General features: G+C 45.5%; 1 protein-coding gene across 3 annotated transcripts in view; it reads left to right on the top strand.

The window, feature by feature from the left end:
• Positions 1–19,465, top strand: part of Ankrd44 (ankyrin repeat domain 44) — a 266,329-nt gene that overhangs the window by 239,168 nt on the left and 7,696 nt on the right. For all 3 annotated transcript variants that reach the window (XM_036173295.1, XM_036173294.1, XM_036173293.1), the window contains exons 18-24: positions 6,494–6,695; positions 10,467–10,554; positions 11,460–11,577; positions 13,367–13,583; positions 16,377–16,464; positions 17,830–17,913; positions 18,919–19,064. In XM_036173295.1, the coding sequence (XP_036029188.1) occupies positions 6,494–6,695; positions 10,467–10,554; positions 11,460–11,577; positions 13,367–13,583; positions 16,377–16,464; positions 17,830–17,913; positions 18,919–19,064 (943 nt within the window). The remainder of the gene's footprint in view (positions 1–6,493; positions 6,696–10,466; positions 10,555–11,459; positions 11,578–13,366; positions 13,584–16,376; positions 16,465–17,829; positions 17,914–18,918; positions 19,065–19,465) is intronic.

Raw genomic sequence — 19,465 nt, 5'->3', positions numbered from 1 at the left:
AAAGAACTGGAACCCATGTGCTGGAGGCTGGAGGTGGCAGACAGGGGGGGTGTTGTTGTTCGACAGAGGGGAAGAATGCCACATTCGCACAGGGGGCCTGTCCCATTGCTCTCTGACAGGAGACTCTGGGCACAAGGGTACACTCCTGGCATTGGAGGATGCTTGGCATGTCCACGGAACAACAGTGTGACCCCCAAGGAGGGGTCAGAGTGGCGAGGGAGAGAGTCGGGGAACAACCGCCACGACATCTCACGGGACCTTCCTGGTCCGCGCTGACAACTCTGACTTACCCTGAGCAAAACAGAAACCACTTGTTCCGATTTGAGGAGATAAAGAAGATGGTGTGACTTCTGTCTCAAAGGCCACACACTTACAAAAGAGCAGAAGCCAAAGCCTGAAACGATGGGGGTGACTTTGACCAGAATGATCCCAGTGGACCTGTTCTAGAACTATTTCCCTCTACAAGCTAGCACTTACAAGTATTTACTGCAAGACACCTATAAATCTGCTCATCGCCCTCTCCAGGCCTTACTGGATAAAACCCAAGGCCTATTGTTCTTGGGTGAAAGAATTCTAGCAGGGAAATTGAAACAGATGCCCCTAAACCTTGACCCATAGAGAGACCTGACCTGCTTTGCGGTGCTATTTCCTGCCTGAATGATTCAAATCTCCAGGGTTATCAGCTCAGAGAATCTCATATTCATTTCTTCCACTTGAAAAATTTAAATCAAGAAATGAGGTTATGCAGATGGGAGGCTCCAGCTGTTGAGATTTCCAGATGGACTTGTGGTGTCCCTGAAGTGTGCTGGGCTCCCAAATCCTCTCTCCTTGTCTGCCCATAGTTTCTATCTTTAAAGGCTTAAGTAAATGAATCACGATTGAGGCATTTAAGATGCCTAATGAGATATTTCTTGATGTAGTTTAAATTAATAATTTAAATAATTTTAGAGGCTGGTACTCTGAGTGACATCTTAGCATAGTAAAATTCATCCACACAAACTCTTTGCAATGGTTACCTGGTGGCGAAGGGAAAACCCATTTTCTCCAATGGAATCTCTCTAGGTGTATCAACCACACTCCTGAACAGGCCAGGCCCCCTGCCCAGGGGAAGGCAGCCAGCACGGAATGGACACCGAGTGTTGTTGTTGTGGGCTTTTTGTTTTGGCATTTCTTATGTCTTATTGGTTTGTTTTTTATTTTCATTTTATTTTTGTTTCTGAGAAAGAACAAGAAAATGAGGTTGTGTGGGAAGGAGGTGGGAGGCTTGGGGAGGAGTTTAGGGGAATGGAAAAACATGCTCAAAATATAGTGTATGAGAAAAAAATTAAGGGAAAAAAAGCTGCAAACAAATGGAGGAAACAGGAGAATCCACCCTGTAGGTAAATCTGGCTTTTGATCCATTCTGAGCATTTTCACGTGCCCAGTCCACAGAATCATCCAGGCTGGAGCTGGAAAGTTGTAATTAGTAGCACTAATTGTGTTGTGTTTTATCCTAAGCTGTTTTAACTGGAAAACAACAAGTGGATTTTTGGTGGTGGTTGTTGTTGTTGTTTTAATTGTGGGGATTAAAAGAGAAAGCTCAGGGGCTAGGTACCTCCTTACAGCTATTGTTCTAGAAACGCTCCCTGCCTCCTGCCTGCCTGTTTTTCCTTCCCCTGTGTGTCTTCTCTTTATCAAACCTAACTGTGCCGGCCACTGTCCTTTGTGTCTACACGTATTGTAAGTTTTCCTAGGCTAAGTTCAGTGAACAGAAATGAAAGTGTTAACTGTTGATTTTGTGCGGCGGTCTTACCCTGCGAGGAGAAGTCACAAATCACAACCTAAACCCACTATCAAGAGTTTTATTAGGAAGAGGAAAGGACAGGGTGTGATCAGGCCTGCTGAAAGACACTTGAGAAGAAGGGGGCGGGTACATGGGATCTGCCTGTTAAGGACTACCCCCATGCATTCGCACATGGGCCCACGTGGCCACTCCATGCATGCACATAGATCATGTGGTCACACTGCGTGCAATTTACATGACCACCCAGTACATGGATTACGTAGGACGTATGACCCAGAAATGACTGTCTGGCCCTGGGCATTCGTGAAAATGGTGGCGTGGCTGGAATTCCTATCATTTACTATTCATCATGGAGAAGGGGCCAGATTTGAAAATGGTATGTAGAACCTGCTGCTGTCTGCTGGGCCCAGGTCCCTTTAGCATGGAGTCATGGTTTTTCAGTAAGCTGAACTGTTAACTACCACTTACCATAAAGAGGGAGGCCATGGTTTGGAAAGTCACAAAGAGAATAAAGTCTGAAAATCTAATTTACAGTCCTACATGGGTATTCCTATCACTAGAAATAGGCCCTTAGCTTAAAGTTAGATGGTCCTGAGTTGGCTTAAAAATCACCTGTGACCTCAGTTGGTAATGGCTGAAGCTGTGCAGGATGTATGGGAGACATTTTACCGTGTTCTCTTCTGTGTGGATATTTGCAACTGCCCATAAGAGCCCAAGGAACAAGCGTCTAAGCTGCCATATTGAATTTCCATTTTCTCTCTCCAAAGGGCTCCTGGGTCAGCCTGTCTTACCTAAAACCTGGTTCTTCCACCCAAGGCTGCGTACCCTTAGCATAACTGCCCCTCTGGGCTCTCCCTGGTAAGATGAGGATCACGAGAGCTTCTAAACCGCAGATTGGTGAGGTGGTGCATTCCACTGAGTGTTGCCGAGCTCACACCAAGCAGCCAGCTAGTGGTTACTTCAGTTAAGTTACGATGCAGCCTTCCTGTCCTGAGCAGTTACTGCTCTTGACACAGGAAGTTTGGTTTTCCTGTCTCCAGAGAGGCAGTAGTGGATAGTAAAGGCTCAGTAGTCTAGAACCTTGTCCCCAGAGCAGGTCTTCTTGCTCCATAGCTATGTCAAGATAGTTTACATTTATATGGAGCTTTCTATAGAAGGAATCTAGGTTTTCATTCAGCATTTGTTATTCCACCCTATTCCATTACAGGCAAACACAAAAATATTTAGCCTTCATATCAATCAAATGGAATTTCCGAGGGAGAAGTTTTGTGGTTATTTGACTGCAGAAACTGAGTTCAGATCCTGACTTGGTAACTCCCTAAGGAGTTTTTGACCCGTGGGAAAAGGTGTTTACAATAAGCATGGTGTCACAGGCCTAAATATGTGCGGATGACTGTCCCAGCACACGAGACACTACAGCAGGAGGACTAAGGCTTTGAAGCCAGCCTAGGCTATATAACAAGGTCCTGTCTCCAAAAAAGGACATTTGGGGCTGGAGAGATGGCCCAGAGGTGAAGAGCTTTGACTGCTCTTCCAGAGGTCCTGAGTTCAATCCCCAGCAACCACATGGTGGCTCACAACCATCTGTAATGAGATCTGGTGCCCTCTTCTGGCAGGCAGGGATATATGCCGGCAGAATACTACATATAATAAATAAATCTTAAAAAAAAAAAAAAAAAAAAAAAAAAGGACATTTACAGACCATAAACGAGATGTGGAGTGCTTGGCATGGCACCCAGCGCATAGAAAGTCCTCAGTAGATCGTTGCTATTACCAAAAGCAAATCAACAAATGCACGATTAATATTTGATAGCAAAATGAGTACTTCAAAGACGAAGTAAGCAGGCTGAACTTTGACACGTACTGGGGGCTTACGTCCCTGGTAAGGTGCATCTGCATAGATGTACCAGGACGGTCAGGGCTGTCTGGATGAAGCACTTTGCAGACAAGGAACAGAAAGTGCAGGTGTAGTGGCCGGAGGAGGAGATTCATGCGTTTAACCGTAGAGGGCAGTGTGGGTACCCCAGAGCCAGGACATGCGGAGGTTGCTGGGGAAGCGGAGCCCAGGCCTGGTTGGTCAGGGCAGGTTTTGGATTTCGCTGCCATCAAGAGAAGCTCTAGGCTGAATTTGCAGCAAGGAGTGGTGGCGTGGCGTCCGGTTTGGGGGTAGAGAGGTTTCATCCGGTGCTGGCGTCCACCGCAGATCACGAAGGGACAGGGACGGAGGGGACACTTTCGCTGGAATTCTGGTTAAAACAGTATGGCGAGAGTGTGCAGTGCGGCAGCGCCTCAGATGAGACATGGCGACACTGTCCCACGAGTGGCATGGAGGGCTGCCACTGGTGACACAGCACCTCTGTGGACTTGAACGGAGGTGTGGGGTTCTCAGGTCATTCCTGAGAACATAGAGATGCCTCTGTGTGAGTTAGCAAGGAAGCACCTTCCTCTGGGCTGGCGTGACCCACTCAGGACAGGGCAAGGCGTCGAGGGCACTCTCTGTCACAGTCCACCGCACCACTGTCCCAGATGCTTGTTCAAGGCTGCAGTCACGGGCTTAAGGGAAATACAGATGACCTGAGGGTGCGCCTGAGGATCAAACTGCCCTTTGCTGAGAAGGCAAGGCTGCAGTCAGAGCAGATCCGGGAAGCGAATCCAGGATTCAGTGCGTGGCGCTTAGACATTCAAATCCAGATACCATGGAGAGGTCAGACCTGTATGCTTAGAAATCAAGGGAGAAGTTGGGAAAGGGATATTAATAGGGATTCGGTACCATATGATTCATACCACATGTTTCATAAAGGATACCCTTCTAATATGTGTAAATTATCGAAATCATTAACGAAAATAATGAAATGAGAAAATTTTATTTTTAACTTATCAGTACTCTTAATTCTTATTGATTCTTTTCAACTTAGTTTTTGTTATTGTTAATCTATACTCAGGGTAAAAATCTTTAAGTTATTTTTAGGAAGATGTTAAATTAAGTACATATACTTAATATCTGTTAGTTCTGGAAATAACCACCATTATTGGCTTCTTTGGTATCCTGAATTTTTCTTGTAACTATAGAAGTACATATAAATATAAATATGCACACATTCATCTTCTTTTTATATAAACGAGGCCATGCTAAATATATTGCCTGCAACTTAGTTTCTAAAAAACCTCTTTTGGATACTGGCATATCACCCTCCACAAAAGTCATAGCAGCTTACCAGGTTGTCTAAAATTGCTTTCCCCCCAATATTAATGATGTTGGGTATGGCCAACCCTTCATTCATTGTCCAGGTAGCCATTAAATAACACTATAAAAAATTTACATAGATTTTCATATGTCTGTTGGCATTTTACATTTTTCCCCCTCTGTGAGTGGCTGTTTTAGGTTCTTTTTAAACACTTTGCTGGTTTCCAAAAGTTCTTTTTATATTAAGGAAATTAATCCTTTGTGTGAAGTCTTTTGTAAATTCATGGTACCTTGAGGGATATAGTACAGTGAAAAAAAATGCCAGTGACGGGAGAGAGGGTCTTTGATGTCTAAAGACCCCAGGACAGACCTTTCCTGTTCCTTCCTTGTCCCTGTGACCCTCTGCACCCCAGATAGCCCAACCCTTTCTTTCTGATTTTCTGGATCCTTTGCTTATGTATTGTGAGGGTGGGGAGTAATATTTTTTCCTTTACAGATTGAATTAAAAGCCTCCGACTTTCTGGCTTGTTTTTAATAGTAGACAGCCTAGGGCCTCATAATAGATCTGAACTTGGCCCTGACCCATGTCCTATATTTCCCTCATTGTTTCTGTGGCTTCTTTACATTATCATTATCATGCTCAGCGGAAGAAAGGGCGAGGAAGGCAGGCGTGCACTGCGCATCAGATCTCAGGTGAAGCCGGTGCAGCGTCTCGTCTCTCTTCATCTCTGCGGCAGCTTCATCCCAGGAGGCAGCTTTTATTGCTCTCAGTGTGTGGACAAGGAAACGAAACTCTAAGTACAATTAAGAAACTCGCCTGCACGCTCGTGGTTAGCAATCAGTTGCGTGGCGGGCTGTGAGGGAAGGTTTGCATGCCTGGATTGGATTACAGAGTCCTTAATGTTTCCAATAATTTCCTCCGCTAGCTTTATTAACAGGAAAGATCCTGAAAATGTTCTCCTTGCCCACTGATATGTGTCTGACTCTACTGGTAGATGAACGTATAATTCACACAGCCATTTGTCTTTATTAGATTATTACACTGGTAGATCTAATAAACGGGCACTGATGGATGTGATGCCTTTGAGCAAACTAGTTGACAATGGAGGAAACAGGCATTTCTATGAAACCAGAGGTTCGTGAATTAGTGCTTCAGTCTAGCTTCCGTTTACTGGCTTTAGAGTCCATCCCAAGTGGTGCTCCAATGGGCTATTTTCTTTTTTTGTCTATTCATTCATTCATTCATTCATTCATTCATTCATTCATTTATTCTTCTCTCATATATTACATCCTGACTGCATTTCCCCCTCCCTCCTCTCCTCTCAGTCCACCCCCTCTCCTCTTCCCCCCATCCCCTCCCCCCCATTTCCCTTCAGAAAAGGACAGGCCTCCCAGGGACATCAACCAAACATATCAAGTTGCAACAGGATTAGGCACTAGGCATCTCTGCTCAGGAGTCAGCGACTCTGGAAGCTCAGCCCCTCAGGTGGCTGCCACGGGATTATTTGTGGCTTTCTTCTCCACAGGCTTACAATGGGCACCACCAAGCCTTGGAAGTCCTTCTCCAGTCACTAGTGGACCTGGACCTGAGGGACGAGAAAGGCCGGACGGCGTTGTATCTAGCTGCTTTCAAGGGCCACACAGAATGTGTGGAAGCTCTTGTGAACCAGGGTGCATCCATCTTTGTGAAAGACAATGTCACCAAGAGAACTCCACTCCATGCCTCAGGTAGGTCTCCTCAAAGGTCCAGTTTATTCCCTAGTTTCGCAGTGTATGCATAGGATAAATAAAAGGGTAGAACAGATGAGGTGGCTCAGTAGATAGCGGTGCTTGCCACCAGGCCTGATTGACCTGAGTGCAGTCCTTGGGACCCATGCCGTCTGAGGGGGGAGAATGGACTTCTGCAAGTTGTCTGCTGTTATCCAAATGCACAGAGCACATGCCACCCCAATAAATAAATTAATACGAATTTTAAAAGATTTCAAAAAGATGCTAGCTGGGGCTGTATCTCAGAGGGCAAGCATGAGCCCAGCATGCACCAGGCCCTGGGCTTGCCCCCGCTCCCCCCAATCCCACTCAGAGGATAGCAGCATCTTCCATCCTGATTTTTATCATCAGTTTTATATCTATACCATGTATACCTGAACTCCTCCAAAATGCTTTTGATCTGCTTTCTCCTGAGACGGAATTGGCACTTTCTGCCCTTCCCAAAGAAAGAGCGGAAGAACCGTTGACCAAAGGCCACCCCAAAACTTCTGAGTGAGGGGCAAGTTACCCTGTGATCTTTAGAGTCAGTTAGATGGAACAAGCCACATCAGAATCCTAAAGCCATTGAAAGCTTTCATGATGTTCCAGGACTGTTTCGTGAGGAGGATCGCAGACAGTGAGCTAATAAACACATCACTCTATCAGCCTACATGCTTCTTCACTTAGCTCCCACCTTCTGATGCATCTGATACCAAAGCAGAAACAAGTCCCTGTGCATGTCAGTCAGCAAGTGACGTGACTTCCTGGAATGTCTTGGGACACTTCCAGATGTGAAGGCAATGCTGTGGTGGCCCAGCTAATGCCTAAGTACCTTTTAGTTGAGGCGATGCTGTGGTGATAGCCTTTGAAGGGCAGTGTGCGACATCTTGTAAAGAAAGAGATGAGTATGGTCTTATTGAGGAAGTGAAGGAATCAAGACACATTTTCAAAAGATGTGTATGGTTCTCATTACTTGAAAGTTTTCTAGGAATGCTAGACAGGTGGGTATAGTTTTTTCAGAGCTAGTGAGAGAGCTCAGTAGGTAAAGATTCCTACTACCAAGCCCGATGGCCTGAATTTGATCACTGGGGTCCACATGTCAGAAGAGAGAACCAACTCCTGCAAGTTGTCCTTAGATCTCTACATGCATACCTCAACAGACACACAACAAAATAAATACAAATGTAATTTTTTTAAAAAAAAATGTCTGTGTCTATCAATATCCCTTAACACCCAAGCCACTGATCAGACACAATCCAGAGACAGAGAAAGCCTGCCTGTTGCCTGATTCCCTGGAAAGAGTTGTTGTTGGGAGAAGACCAGTGGTGGCTGGCGTAGCCAGTTAGACACTTTTGTACCCCACTAGTATTTTTGTCTCTTAGGCATTCCTTGGTAATATTGTCAAAATCAAATTTGCTTTTTTAAAAGACGTGTTGCCTAGCATAGCCAGGCATCTGCTTTGTTACCGTGTAATTCCTAACAACTGGTGATGGCCCGCTTTGACTGTGGAATGCTACCCTTAAAACAGGTGAATAATGACGACCAGCCTCACCCATTTGCCACTGTGATGTAGGTGTGGTCCAAGGGTTCCCCCTAGTGGTCAAGAAGACTCACTCTGGCTTTCCCTTGAGCCATTCATTAAAAAGACAGGCTGTCATTGGACTGTTCGGCACAAAATGTCTGGTGTCTGGAGCTTCGGCCCGAGATCCAGGGATCCACTTAGCCAGAAAATTTTTTTTCAGTTCACGTGAGAGGCCAGTTCCTTTGTTTCAGACCCTCGGAGTAACTGAAGAGGGCCAGCCAGAATGAACGTTGGAGGGTTTAGAACAGATAAACACAGTGACAGTTGTGATCTTGGAACAGCGTGAATAATGGCTGTCATTCACAGCTGGGAGAGGCTGGGGTGGGTAGCAGGGCCGGAGATGGCCGGCCACAGCTAAAGATGCTAATGCTTTGCTAGAAGACGTGTGGGAGAATGTAGTGTGTGAGAACTACAGGAGAACTGAGGCCTGTTACTGTAAGGGGGGCTGAAATTTTCCTGAGGCCTGTGCGTTAAGCTCAGACAGCTCAGTGAAGACGCAGAAGCCCCGCCATAGATGATTCTGCCACGTGACACACTAGGTGAGCAATATGAGCGGAGAGATTCTTATCTTTAGTCAAAAAGCGAAATAGCCCTGGAGTGATGCTGAGCACTGAGGAATATCAAATTGATGCAGAAAGAAAAGCCAAGATCTGTTGTTCCCACCCCCTGCACCCATTGCCGAGGGGATTTAGCGGTCAGTCCTATGCCTTTTATTCAGTCTATTTCCTTTTAGGCATGCATTAAACACCCTGCAAATTTCAACAAGGTAACAGGTTTTTGTGTAATTTTAAGAACAGCAGCAGCAGCAGCAGCAGCAGCAGCAATAAAATGTTACCTGGAACTCTAATCCATACTATTTTCTCCGTGTGTGTGTGTGTGTGTGTGTGTGTGTGTGTATGCTGAGAACAAACTGAAGGCTCTGGCTTACAACACGTGGGCATTGTTCCTGTCGTTTGTTTGAATGCTGTTGATGAATGTGAGCTAATTCTAATATGTGTTGCTCCAGAACCGTGTGGAAATCAAGTTATCATTCTCTCTTGACTGGAAAGCAATAAAAATGCCTATAAAGCAGCTCCAGGAGAGGCCTTTATCAACCCAGCATAACTACATTTATTCCCTTCTCTCACCACATCTGGAGCAAGGGAAGTTCAGTGTCCTTTGTGGTGTTCTTATTGTTCAGAGAGTCTGCAATGCTAAGCATATCCATCTTCATCTTATTCCCTGAGTGGAATTCCATGATAGCTGTAAAGCTTTTTCAAAGGTTCCATTCAATACACCAGAGAAATGCCTTATTCTAGAGGAGAGGTTTATCATCCCATGAGGTTTGCTTCCCAGCATCCTTCACATTCAGGTAGGCACCCCTTCTTCTAAAGGAACATCTTTAGTTATGCACATGGGCACATCCTGGTACCCCTTTCATAATTGTGTAAGGCATTGGGGTTACACTCCATGTTCTGTCCACTGTGGAGTAGCTGGGGCAGGTAAGGGCCAGCAGCCCTAACTAGGGGCCTCTGACTCCTCCTCACTCAGCATCAGCAGGGCAAGGAGGGGAGAGGGAAGGGAGACAGTAGCTGCCATCACCTGATGCAGCATTCCGAAGACATCAGCATCAGTGAGGAGGGAACCCAGGGCTGGGCCTCCTATCCTGGCTTGGCAGGTTTACATTCAGCCACCACTCATCAGTGAGAACTGTTGCTCGAATATCGAACTTAGAGTTCACTGATCCAGAAGCACGGGGACCATTCTGTTCTTCACCCCTTTCCCTCTTTCTCTCTCTTCTCTATTCTTCCTATCCCTGCTCTCTTCTCTTTAAAAAGGGCTGGTGATGGGCTTGACACAGGATGGTTATATGAAAATGGAGTACCTCTCAGTGGGACTGGTGTGTGGGGATACTTATCAGTCCTATACAAGGAGATAAGAAAGGACGTCAGATTTAAGAAAAACCCCCTTAGAACTCTAGAAACAGAAAAGGAAGGAGAAGATCAAGGTATGCAGACAAGAAACAGGGAAAACAGGCTGGCACTGAGCCACTCCGCCCAGGCTATCTTGAACTGGAAACCGGGACTACTTGTTAGCAGCGGTGGGAAATTTGAAGTCCACATGAGTTTCACCTGGGAGAACTGTCCACAGTGCTGGTTTGTTGAAAGAATGTCCTCTGTTTTCTTTTTCAGTTGTTAACGGTCACACGCTGTGTTTGCGACTACTACTTGAAATAGCAGACAACCCGGAAGTGGTTGATGTGAAAGATGGCAAGGGACAGTAAGTGTTTTCGTGTTGGCCTTCTGCTGTTGTGACGGGTTGGCTTGCTGAGCAGGGAAGAAGGCTGACGGCTGAATTTTAGGATAGGAGCACCTCTCTGTGGAACTCGTAGGTAAGGAGCCTAGAACAAGAAGACGTCGCCTCCGGAGCATGTGTTTAAGTGAAGTCCTCCGTGTGTGCACATCTCAGTGACAGCAAGCACCTTTTCTATCCCAGCTGTAGACACACTTCCTGGCTTTTAATATTTCCTATTTCTTGCCATCTTTGATTTATAAAGGGACCACTTTCCTACTTTTTAATTAATAATGGCAAAAAGGCAGACCTCAAGAGTTTGTCTCTGTTGTGAAAAAAATTCCTTCAGCTTTGTGTCCGCTCCTCGTCTGTTCTTTCTGTCTGTTGGCCCGTCCTTCACCCAGGCTCTTCTCACAAATAGGAAGTGCAGAAAGAAAGGCTCTAGCTGCTATCCCCAGGGGAGTGAGCTTGGGTAACAGTCAGAGCAGGGCCCCGTCTTTCTTCTACACTGGCCGGACTTATTTCCAAAGCAAGTCCGCTCTGCCCATGGAGGTAAATCCCGAGCAGAGTTCACCATTGGTTACTGTAACAGGAGCAAGAGGCTCTTCTTTCTGTATGCGCACATGCCCCAGCCAGTTGGCACCTAGTGACTGCCACACAGTTTTGAAAATGGTAGAATTCATGTGACTCCTGGAGATGAGACCGTCCCCTGCCCAGCCCTGGGCGTACGTGTTAGGCCACCATTCCATGAGGCCTTTAGAACAGAAATTGGTCTCTTGTTCTACATGGCAGAGTAGCAAATTAGATACACAGGAACTACTGGGAAGTTATTAAGAATAGAGAGAACTGTTCTCACTGGAAGTAGTTTTTAATCTCCTCTCTCTCTCCCCTAGAACCCCACTGATGCTTGCAGTCACGTATGGACACATCGATGCTGTCTCCCTGTTACTTGAGAAGGAAGCAAATGTAGACGCCGTTGACATGGTGGGATGCACGGCCTTACATAGAGGGGTGTGTACATCAGCCTCAGCCTCAGTCAAGTGCATTTTCCATGAACCCGTTTTGGCCAGGGGAAAAGATTTGTTTCATAATATAGTCAATTAGCATCACAGTCAAAATGAAAATGAAATTAGAGAACTTTATACAATGATGCAATAATGAAAGCTATAGTTAGGCCCTGCTTTAAGACTTGTGAGATTGTGATAATAGAGGAGTGAATACTACTGTTGGAGGGATCGGCTCCCCTTTCTGGTTATAAAATGCATATCACAGAAAACTTACAAAGCTTGTTTTTTACGTGCAGAAAAAGGAAATCACAATTACCAGTAATCATACCTCCCGGAAGTAACCACATTTGATACATGCACATACACACATATACACACATATACACATTCACTCATACACACAAATGTGCATATACACACATATATACACATGGATACACACATATACACCTACCACTTATACATATACACACATACACATATATACATATACATACTACTCATATACATATGTATACATACACACATATATTCATACATATACACATACACACATATATATACACATACACACACTCACATAATATGGTCTTTTTCCTCTTAGAAAGTATAAAGGACCATTTTCCATGCCATTAAATATTTTTCTGTCTGGGCATTTCTAATGCTTCATTATGTAACAAGATGAATTCAGTGAAGGGTTGGGGATTTAGCTCAGTGGTAGAGTGCTTGCCTAGCAAACACAAGGCTCTGGGTTCAATCCTCAGCTCCACATAAAAAAAAAAAAAACCCAAAAACAAAAAAAAAACCAAAAAACAAAAATAAATAAAGATGAATTCAGTGATGACCTGGTTTTGAGCAGGCATGCTCTTTCTGTTGCTCTTGTGACAAATGGTGGCTGTGTATGTATCCTGTGGCCATTTGTTTGTACACATCTGCAGAACTGTGGGTTTTTTGCAGGATAAAAATAAGCTAAGTGGACAAAGGTGGAAATCACGAAATTGCTGTGTGGAGGTGGTGGAAACACCTTAATAAGTGACAAAGATAGTTTCCCACCGTGATTGACATAGTCACAGTTCTTATTTCTTGGCACTTCTCCTGGGCCACGCAGCAGGCCCGGGAACTTTCCATACATGTGCACATCCAGCAGGGGATCTCATACAGTCACCATGGCGCTGAAGAGCCTCCTTTCATGTAGAGCTTTCCTTGTGCCCTTGCTGCTTAGACTCATAAACACGTGCCACAGTGTTGCGAACCCCCACCCACCCAGAATCCAGCAGGGAAGCGTGCTGTGCATGTTAGTTTAGGATTGACAGGCTGCTGGCCCAGGAGGGTAATAGTTTACACTTTCTAGCTTGGTGTACAGACACTGATATTTCCAGAATACATCCCCATCCCACTGCGTCATGTGACTGTAGTGTCTCCTTAGTACTGAGCAACCTGTGAGGTCACTGTTTCTCTGCCCATCACGGGTGAATAAAGTGAGCCAGAGAGAGAGGGGCAGAGTGACGTACGCCTGACAGGGGTAGATGGCCGGGATTGAACATATTCCCTGATTCCGAAGCTGCTATTTCCTACGGTAGCCTGATACCTTCCCTGTTATGTTTGGAGAGAGAGTTCATGCTTCTCAGGGGCTTTTCTGGTAGGGATTTTGCTAGGGTTGTTCTGCCTCCTCCCTCCGCAGCAAAGCCATCTGCCTCTCTTAGGCCAGGCAGGGCGGTCCCATCCGACCCTTCTCAGTGGTGTCATGCCCAGCCAACTGAGGTGTGTTTTGTGTTTCTATTGCGACGCGCCAGATCATGACAGGACACGAGGAGTGTGTACAAATGCTGCTGGAACAGGAAGCGTCGATCCTCTGTAAAGACTCCCGAGGGAGGACGCCCCTGCACTATGCGGCTGCTCGGGGCCACGCCACGTGGCTGAGTGAGCTGCTCCAGATTGCCCTTTCTGAGGAGGACTGCTGTTTCAAAGACAACCAGGGCTACACGCCGCTGCACTGGGCTTGTTACAATGGTGAGTTGCAAGTCAGCTGAGTGACTGACTAGACGTTCTGACCTCACCCCGCTGCGGCCCCAGTGGAGGTGAGAATGTTGCCGCATGCTGTGGTTTCCAGCGTCTGTGCACCCCAGGCGTGGCTTTTGTCCGTCTTTGGTTGTTGTAAGCAGATCCCTCATCCCCACCCCATGGCTGCCGTGATGCCTTGACTGAGTAAAAGTTTGCTTTCCTCTTTCTGTGGTACATAACTCCTCATCAGAACCACCAATGGACTTGAGCAGTTGCAATCAGAGTTTCTGATCTGTGTCAGATAACCAGGAATCACATGAAGTATGAAAACAGTGAAGGTAAAATCAGAACACCATAGGCAGTAAATAAAGTTCCTGCCCCAAGTGAACACCAGTGGATGTGTAGTTTAGCTTTGGGTCTTTCTTTTTTAATTCTCAGAGTCCACACTTGTTTGGACTTTCACTTATTTGGGAAAGTTGTACCGATTCATGACTACTGAAGTGGGCCTGAGGCTATGGCCCCTTTGTGAAGGGCTTGCCCAGTGTGTAAAGCCTTCTGTTCAGTCCCAGCACTGCATAAAACAGTTAGGTACTGCACAGTGGCACTGCTGGAATCCCAGCACCCAGCTGGCTCGTCTTTCTGCTCCTGAGCCCTCCCAGGTGGAAGCCCAAGAGAGCAGACTTCTCCCAATCCACAATTCCAGAATTCTAGAGCCGCCTCCCTCCAGGTCTGAGGTCCAAGCTCCCAGAACCCCCTTCGTTGGTCAGTGTGAAATATTGGAAGTAGTATGCCACTCTCCACTTTCAACTGCACAGACCAAGTCTCCCACTGATGAATGGAATGTCCTAAGTTGGTCTTGTCCTAAGTTGGTCCTTTGGGGGATTCAGAATATATAGAGGCTGAGATGTCTGGGACCACCGGGTGATGGTTGGATGCAAATGGAAACCTGAACGATATCACTTACTTGATAGAAGTTTCATATCAACTTGTCTCTTTAGTAACAAGGAAGGTTTTGTTTGTCCTTTACTATTTCAAACCACCCACATGGGACTTTGGTTCCCTGAGGTTAGTCAAGAAGAGATTCCAGGATACTGCTCTGAGATAAAGCCAATTAGCAATGCCTTTCTGCACTAGAACTGAACAGCACGTTCCAAAGCGTACTTAGGTCCTTTATAAAGTACCTATCATCTTGTGACATGGGTAAGATGAGTGTTCCTAGGCCAACTTGAATATATAGAGGAAACTGAGGCACAAAGCATCACACATAAATTGCCCCAGGTCATGTGACAAATAAAATGGGTGGCACCAGCTAGTTTTATGTCAACTTGACACAAGCCAGAGTCATTTGGGAAGAGAAAACTTCAGTTGAGAAAATGCCCCGACTCAATTGGCCTGTGGGCAAGCCTAGGGTAGATTTTCCTGATTAATAATTGCTGTGGGAGGGCCCAACTCACTATGGGCAGTGGCGTCCCTGGGCTGGTGGTCCCAGATGCTGTAAGAAAGCAGGCTGAAGGCCCTAGGTGGAGCTCCAGGTGTCCAATTGTTGAGAAAGAGGAGGGACTGTAAGAGCGTGAATTGTTGAGACCAAGATTGGAAAAAGCACAGGGACAAATAGCCAAACGAATGGAAGCACATGAATTATGAACCAACGGCTGTGGATCCCCCAGCTGGATCAGGCCCTCTGGATAAGTGAGACAATTGAATAGCTTGAACTGTTTGGGAGGCATCCAGGCTGTGGGACTGGGACCTGTCCTTAGTGCATGAGCTGGCTGTTTGGAACCTTGGGCTTACACATGGATACTTTGCTCAGCCTGGAAGAAGGTGACAGGACCTGCCTGTAGTGAATCCACCAGGTTTAAATGAATCCCCAGGGGAGTCTTGGCCCTGGAGGAGATAAGAATGGAGGAGAGGGGATGGGGGGAAGGTGGGGGTGGGGGCGGGAGGGGGGAGGACAGGGGAACCCATAGCTGATGTGTAAAATTAAAACACAAATATAATAATAATAAAAAAAAGAAAAGGAAAAAAGAAAAGAAAGAAAGCAGGCTGAGCAATCGGTGAAGAATAAGCTAGTAAGCAGCATTCTCCATGGCCTCTGACTGACATACCATTCCCTGCCCTGACTTCCCTGGATGATGGACTTTGACAAACCCTTTTCTTCCCAAGTTGCGTTTGGTGGTGGTGCCTTATCGTAGCACTAGAAACCCTAGCTAAGACAATGGCAGAGAAGGGTTTAAAAGTCTCACACCATTGCTGTTCACCACAATGCCTTACATTTACTCATGTACTTAAAACAAATACTCATTGGGTGTTTACTGTGGCCAGATGCCACTAAAAACACTGCCATGGTGTTTTATGTCCAGAGTCTTGTTGTGTTTTCTACAAGGCATTACCCGCTTCACTTGGGTATGGAACTATAAGTTAGCCTGTTTGTGTGGGTGAAAGGAAAATGTCCCTATTATCAACACGGGAAAATTGAGGTATGCTGATGGTAGGCATCTGTCAAGAGCTGGGGGTGACACAGAATCCGTTCTGCCTGCAGATGAGGTGACTTCTTTATCTCGCTCCACCAGGCCATATGGCCTTCATTGTTGGATTTGTTCATCATATCTCAGAACACCTGTGAGTGTAGTTAATAACATTTTAGTGTTTTGTTGATTTTATTCCACAGAGAGCGAACGTTCAGCCAATTCAGGGAAATTCATATGCTAGAACCTAACACTTAATGAGAAATTAAAAAACACCAGACCACGTTGAACCGAGTTTCTGTCTTGGGAGCTCTCTGAATCTGTTTATTCTTTGCAGGCAATGAAAACTGCATAGAGGTACTTCTGGAGCAAAAATGTTTTCGGAAATTTATTGGCAATTCCTTCACGCCACTGCACTGTGCAATGTAAGTAGAAAGGTTGGAAATGTCACAGTGCTTCTTCTGTTCCTTTACCTGCACGTAGAAAACGTGCCTTTTGCGAATGGAAGAAAGCATTTAGATTGCAGATAAGACTCAAATATTCTCTTCTGCTGCTAAAGACAAATAGGTCTGCTGGCAAAGCATGGGCTCTCATGTTAATGATTTTCCAGAAGCTACAGTTCCAAGGTGACTCATGTATCCTGTGGTGGTGGGCTGAGAGGCATGGTCCATAGATGGGGAGAAATCTTCAGTGGTATCCCCCATTGCCTGGCAAACTCTGAAAAATAAGTCAATGTTAATACCAATATATCTGTAACTAGTAAGAAATTTTCTACCAGGGAGACTTCATATACTTCCTCATCTTCATCCTTAGCTTTCTTCTCCTCCCTCCTCTTCCTCCTCCTCTCTCTTTCTTCTCCTCATTCCCCTCCTTTTTAAATGTGATTGTTATTGCAGGTTCATAGAGAGAAATGTTTTTCATAGACTTAAGTTGAATCCCAGGAGTCAGCCTGGGGTGCAAGACTTGAAAGTGCTTTACACTGTCTCTGGGCTTCCCATGAAGCTGGCTCATTTGACTGGAGGCATGAAATCAAATCGGTAAAGAGATGGTAGCTGAGAGAGAATCAAGGTGATTTAGGGGGCTGAAGACGTGGCTAAGTGATCAAGAGTACTTGCTTGCAGAAGACCTAGATTTGGTTCCCAGCACCCACATGGTGGCTAACAGCCATCCATACCAGTTCATGGGATCCAGCACCCTCTTTGAGCATCCCTGGGCACTAGGCACACATGCAGTGCACATACATACATACATACATGCAGGAAAAACAATGATACACATAAAGTAAAAACGGATGAATTCTTTTTAAAATTTATTTTTTTATTTTATGTGCATGGTGTTTTGTCTGCATGTATGTCAGTGTGAAGGTGTCATGTCCCCTGGAACTGGAGTTACAGTTGTGAGCTGCCATGTGGGTGCTGGGAATTGGTCCTCTGGAAGAGCAGTCAGTGCTCTTAACTGCTGAGCCATCTCTCCAGCCCCAAATGGACAAATCTTAAAAACACTAACCAGGGTGAATTCACGTGTGAAGGCTCTGTCTCTTCCACTTTGGTGTCTCGACATCACCTACGTGGGAGCTTGTGTGAATGGTACTCTGGGGGATCTCACAAACACAGAGGGCCTTAATAGAAGCAGCAGGAAGCTTCAATGTATACTACTGTAGCGCGCCATAAATATTAGCATCCGATTTCTAAAAATAGATTGTTAAATATACAGTGCATATAATGATGAGGTGAAGGAATAGATATTTTAAGTTTTGCCTGTTTTTACACTAAAATCCATTTTCATTGTAGAATTAATGGTCATGAGAACTGTGCATCATTGCTGCTGGGGGCCATAGATTCCAGCATCGTCGGTTGTAGGGATGACAAAGGCCGGTGAGTGATGCGGAGGTGTCATGCTTTTAGGCTCCAGTCTTGGTCTTTGTTTTGGGTTGTAGAATAGGAAGCCATTTGCTTTTATTTTTATATACACCTATTTTGGGCAGTGCTTAGAAATGAATCCAGGACCTTAGACAAGTTTAGACCAAGCTCCAGCTCCAACCTAGAGAGTCTTGCTGTGTAGCTCAGCCTGGCCTTGAACTAGCTATGAAGCCCAGGCTAGCCTCAAACTCCTACTCTTCTTGACTCTACCCTGCTGAGTGCTAGAATCATAGACATGGATGATGCTTGGCCAAAGGGGAAAATTTTTAATTGAGAAAGTAGTGCATAGTATGTTTTTATGTCCTGGAGATCTTACCTTAATTTTTAAAGCTGCATGTTATTTCATTGAATGATTACATAGCAGGTTGCTTAGCCTGACTTCTTTAGAAGAATATTCATGTTGCTTTCAATATTCTATTTCTAAGAAGCAACACAGTGAATACTTGGGTGTGAATCTGTTTACATGGCTGAGTATATACAGGAAATGGAGTCCTTGGAGTGGAGGGGCTTCATTAAGGCCAGTGCCTTTTCCATTTTGATGAGTAATGCCAAGCTCACCTCCCCAATAACCCCACCATCTGCATTAGATTATGTAGGCTTATAAGGTTTTTAGTAAACCAACCAATTACCTACAAACTATCCCTTAATGTTGAAAGTGTCTATCTCATAGACAAGTGAGATCTCATCAGAACTCAAGATTAGAATGTCGGAATGGTGCTGATTAACTTATCGGAGTCATGACATGCATGACCTCCCCCGTACCCCCAGCCCCAACCACCCCCATCTAAGGGGCACCCATTCATATTGGTGATGCTTCAGTGGCCACCTTGAATGGTTCTAAGACAGGATTTGGCCATCATTTCCGTCAACCCAGAAGCTTTACGTCTTTAGAAAACGTGTCTCCTGATAGTTCCAGCCAAGTCTAAAGGCAGTCAATCTGTGTGTGTTTGAAACCTTCAGGACCACGCTCCATGCAGCAGCCTTCGGTGACCACACGGAGTGCTTGCAGCTGCTTCTGAGACACAATGCTCAAGTGAATGCTACGGATAATTCAGGGAAGACGGCACTGATGATGGCTGCTGAGAACGGGCAGGCAGGCGCGGTGGGTACGTACTTAGGCCGTGGACTCAAAATACTGTCAGCTGGAGATGCCAGTGCTAGCCTAGCACGGACATCTGAAAGGGGCCACCCTGGTTTCCTGCGTCACCTGCGTGCCCAGTCCTCTTCAGCTCTTTGTGACTGTGTCATTGGAAGACTTCAGCAAAGTAAACTAATCCTTGAGTGAAATGTCTCAACGTTGAGAAGTAAAACATACTAGCAGAGTCACCTTGACTCGAAATACTGACACTGTACTTGGATTGAGCCCAAAAGCTGAGGAGTGGTGGAATGGTGAAACTCTGGGGAGCTATGCCCAACCAGCTCCCGTTTGATTGAAACAAATATGGCAACAAACTGTTCCTTCTTTAGGAACATTAAGTATGAGTGTGGGCGGTACTAATGTTAGTGT

The sequence above is a fragment of the Onychomys torridus genome, chromosome 23 (assembly GCF_903995425.1).
Source record: "Onychomys torridus chromosome 23, mOncTor1.1, whole genome shotgun sequence".
Taxonomy (NCBI): Eukaryota; Metazoa; Chordata; class Mammalia; order Rodentia; family Cricetidae; genus Onychomys; species Onychomys torridus.
This window is presented reverse-complemented; position numbering and strand designations above follow the sequence as displayed.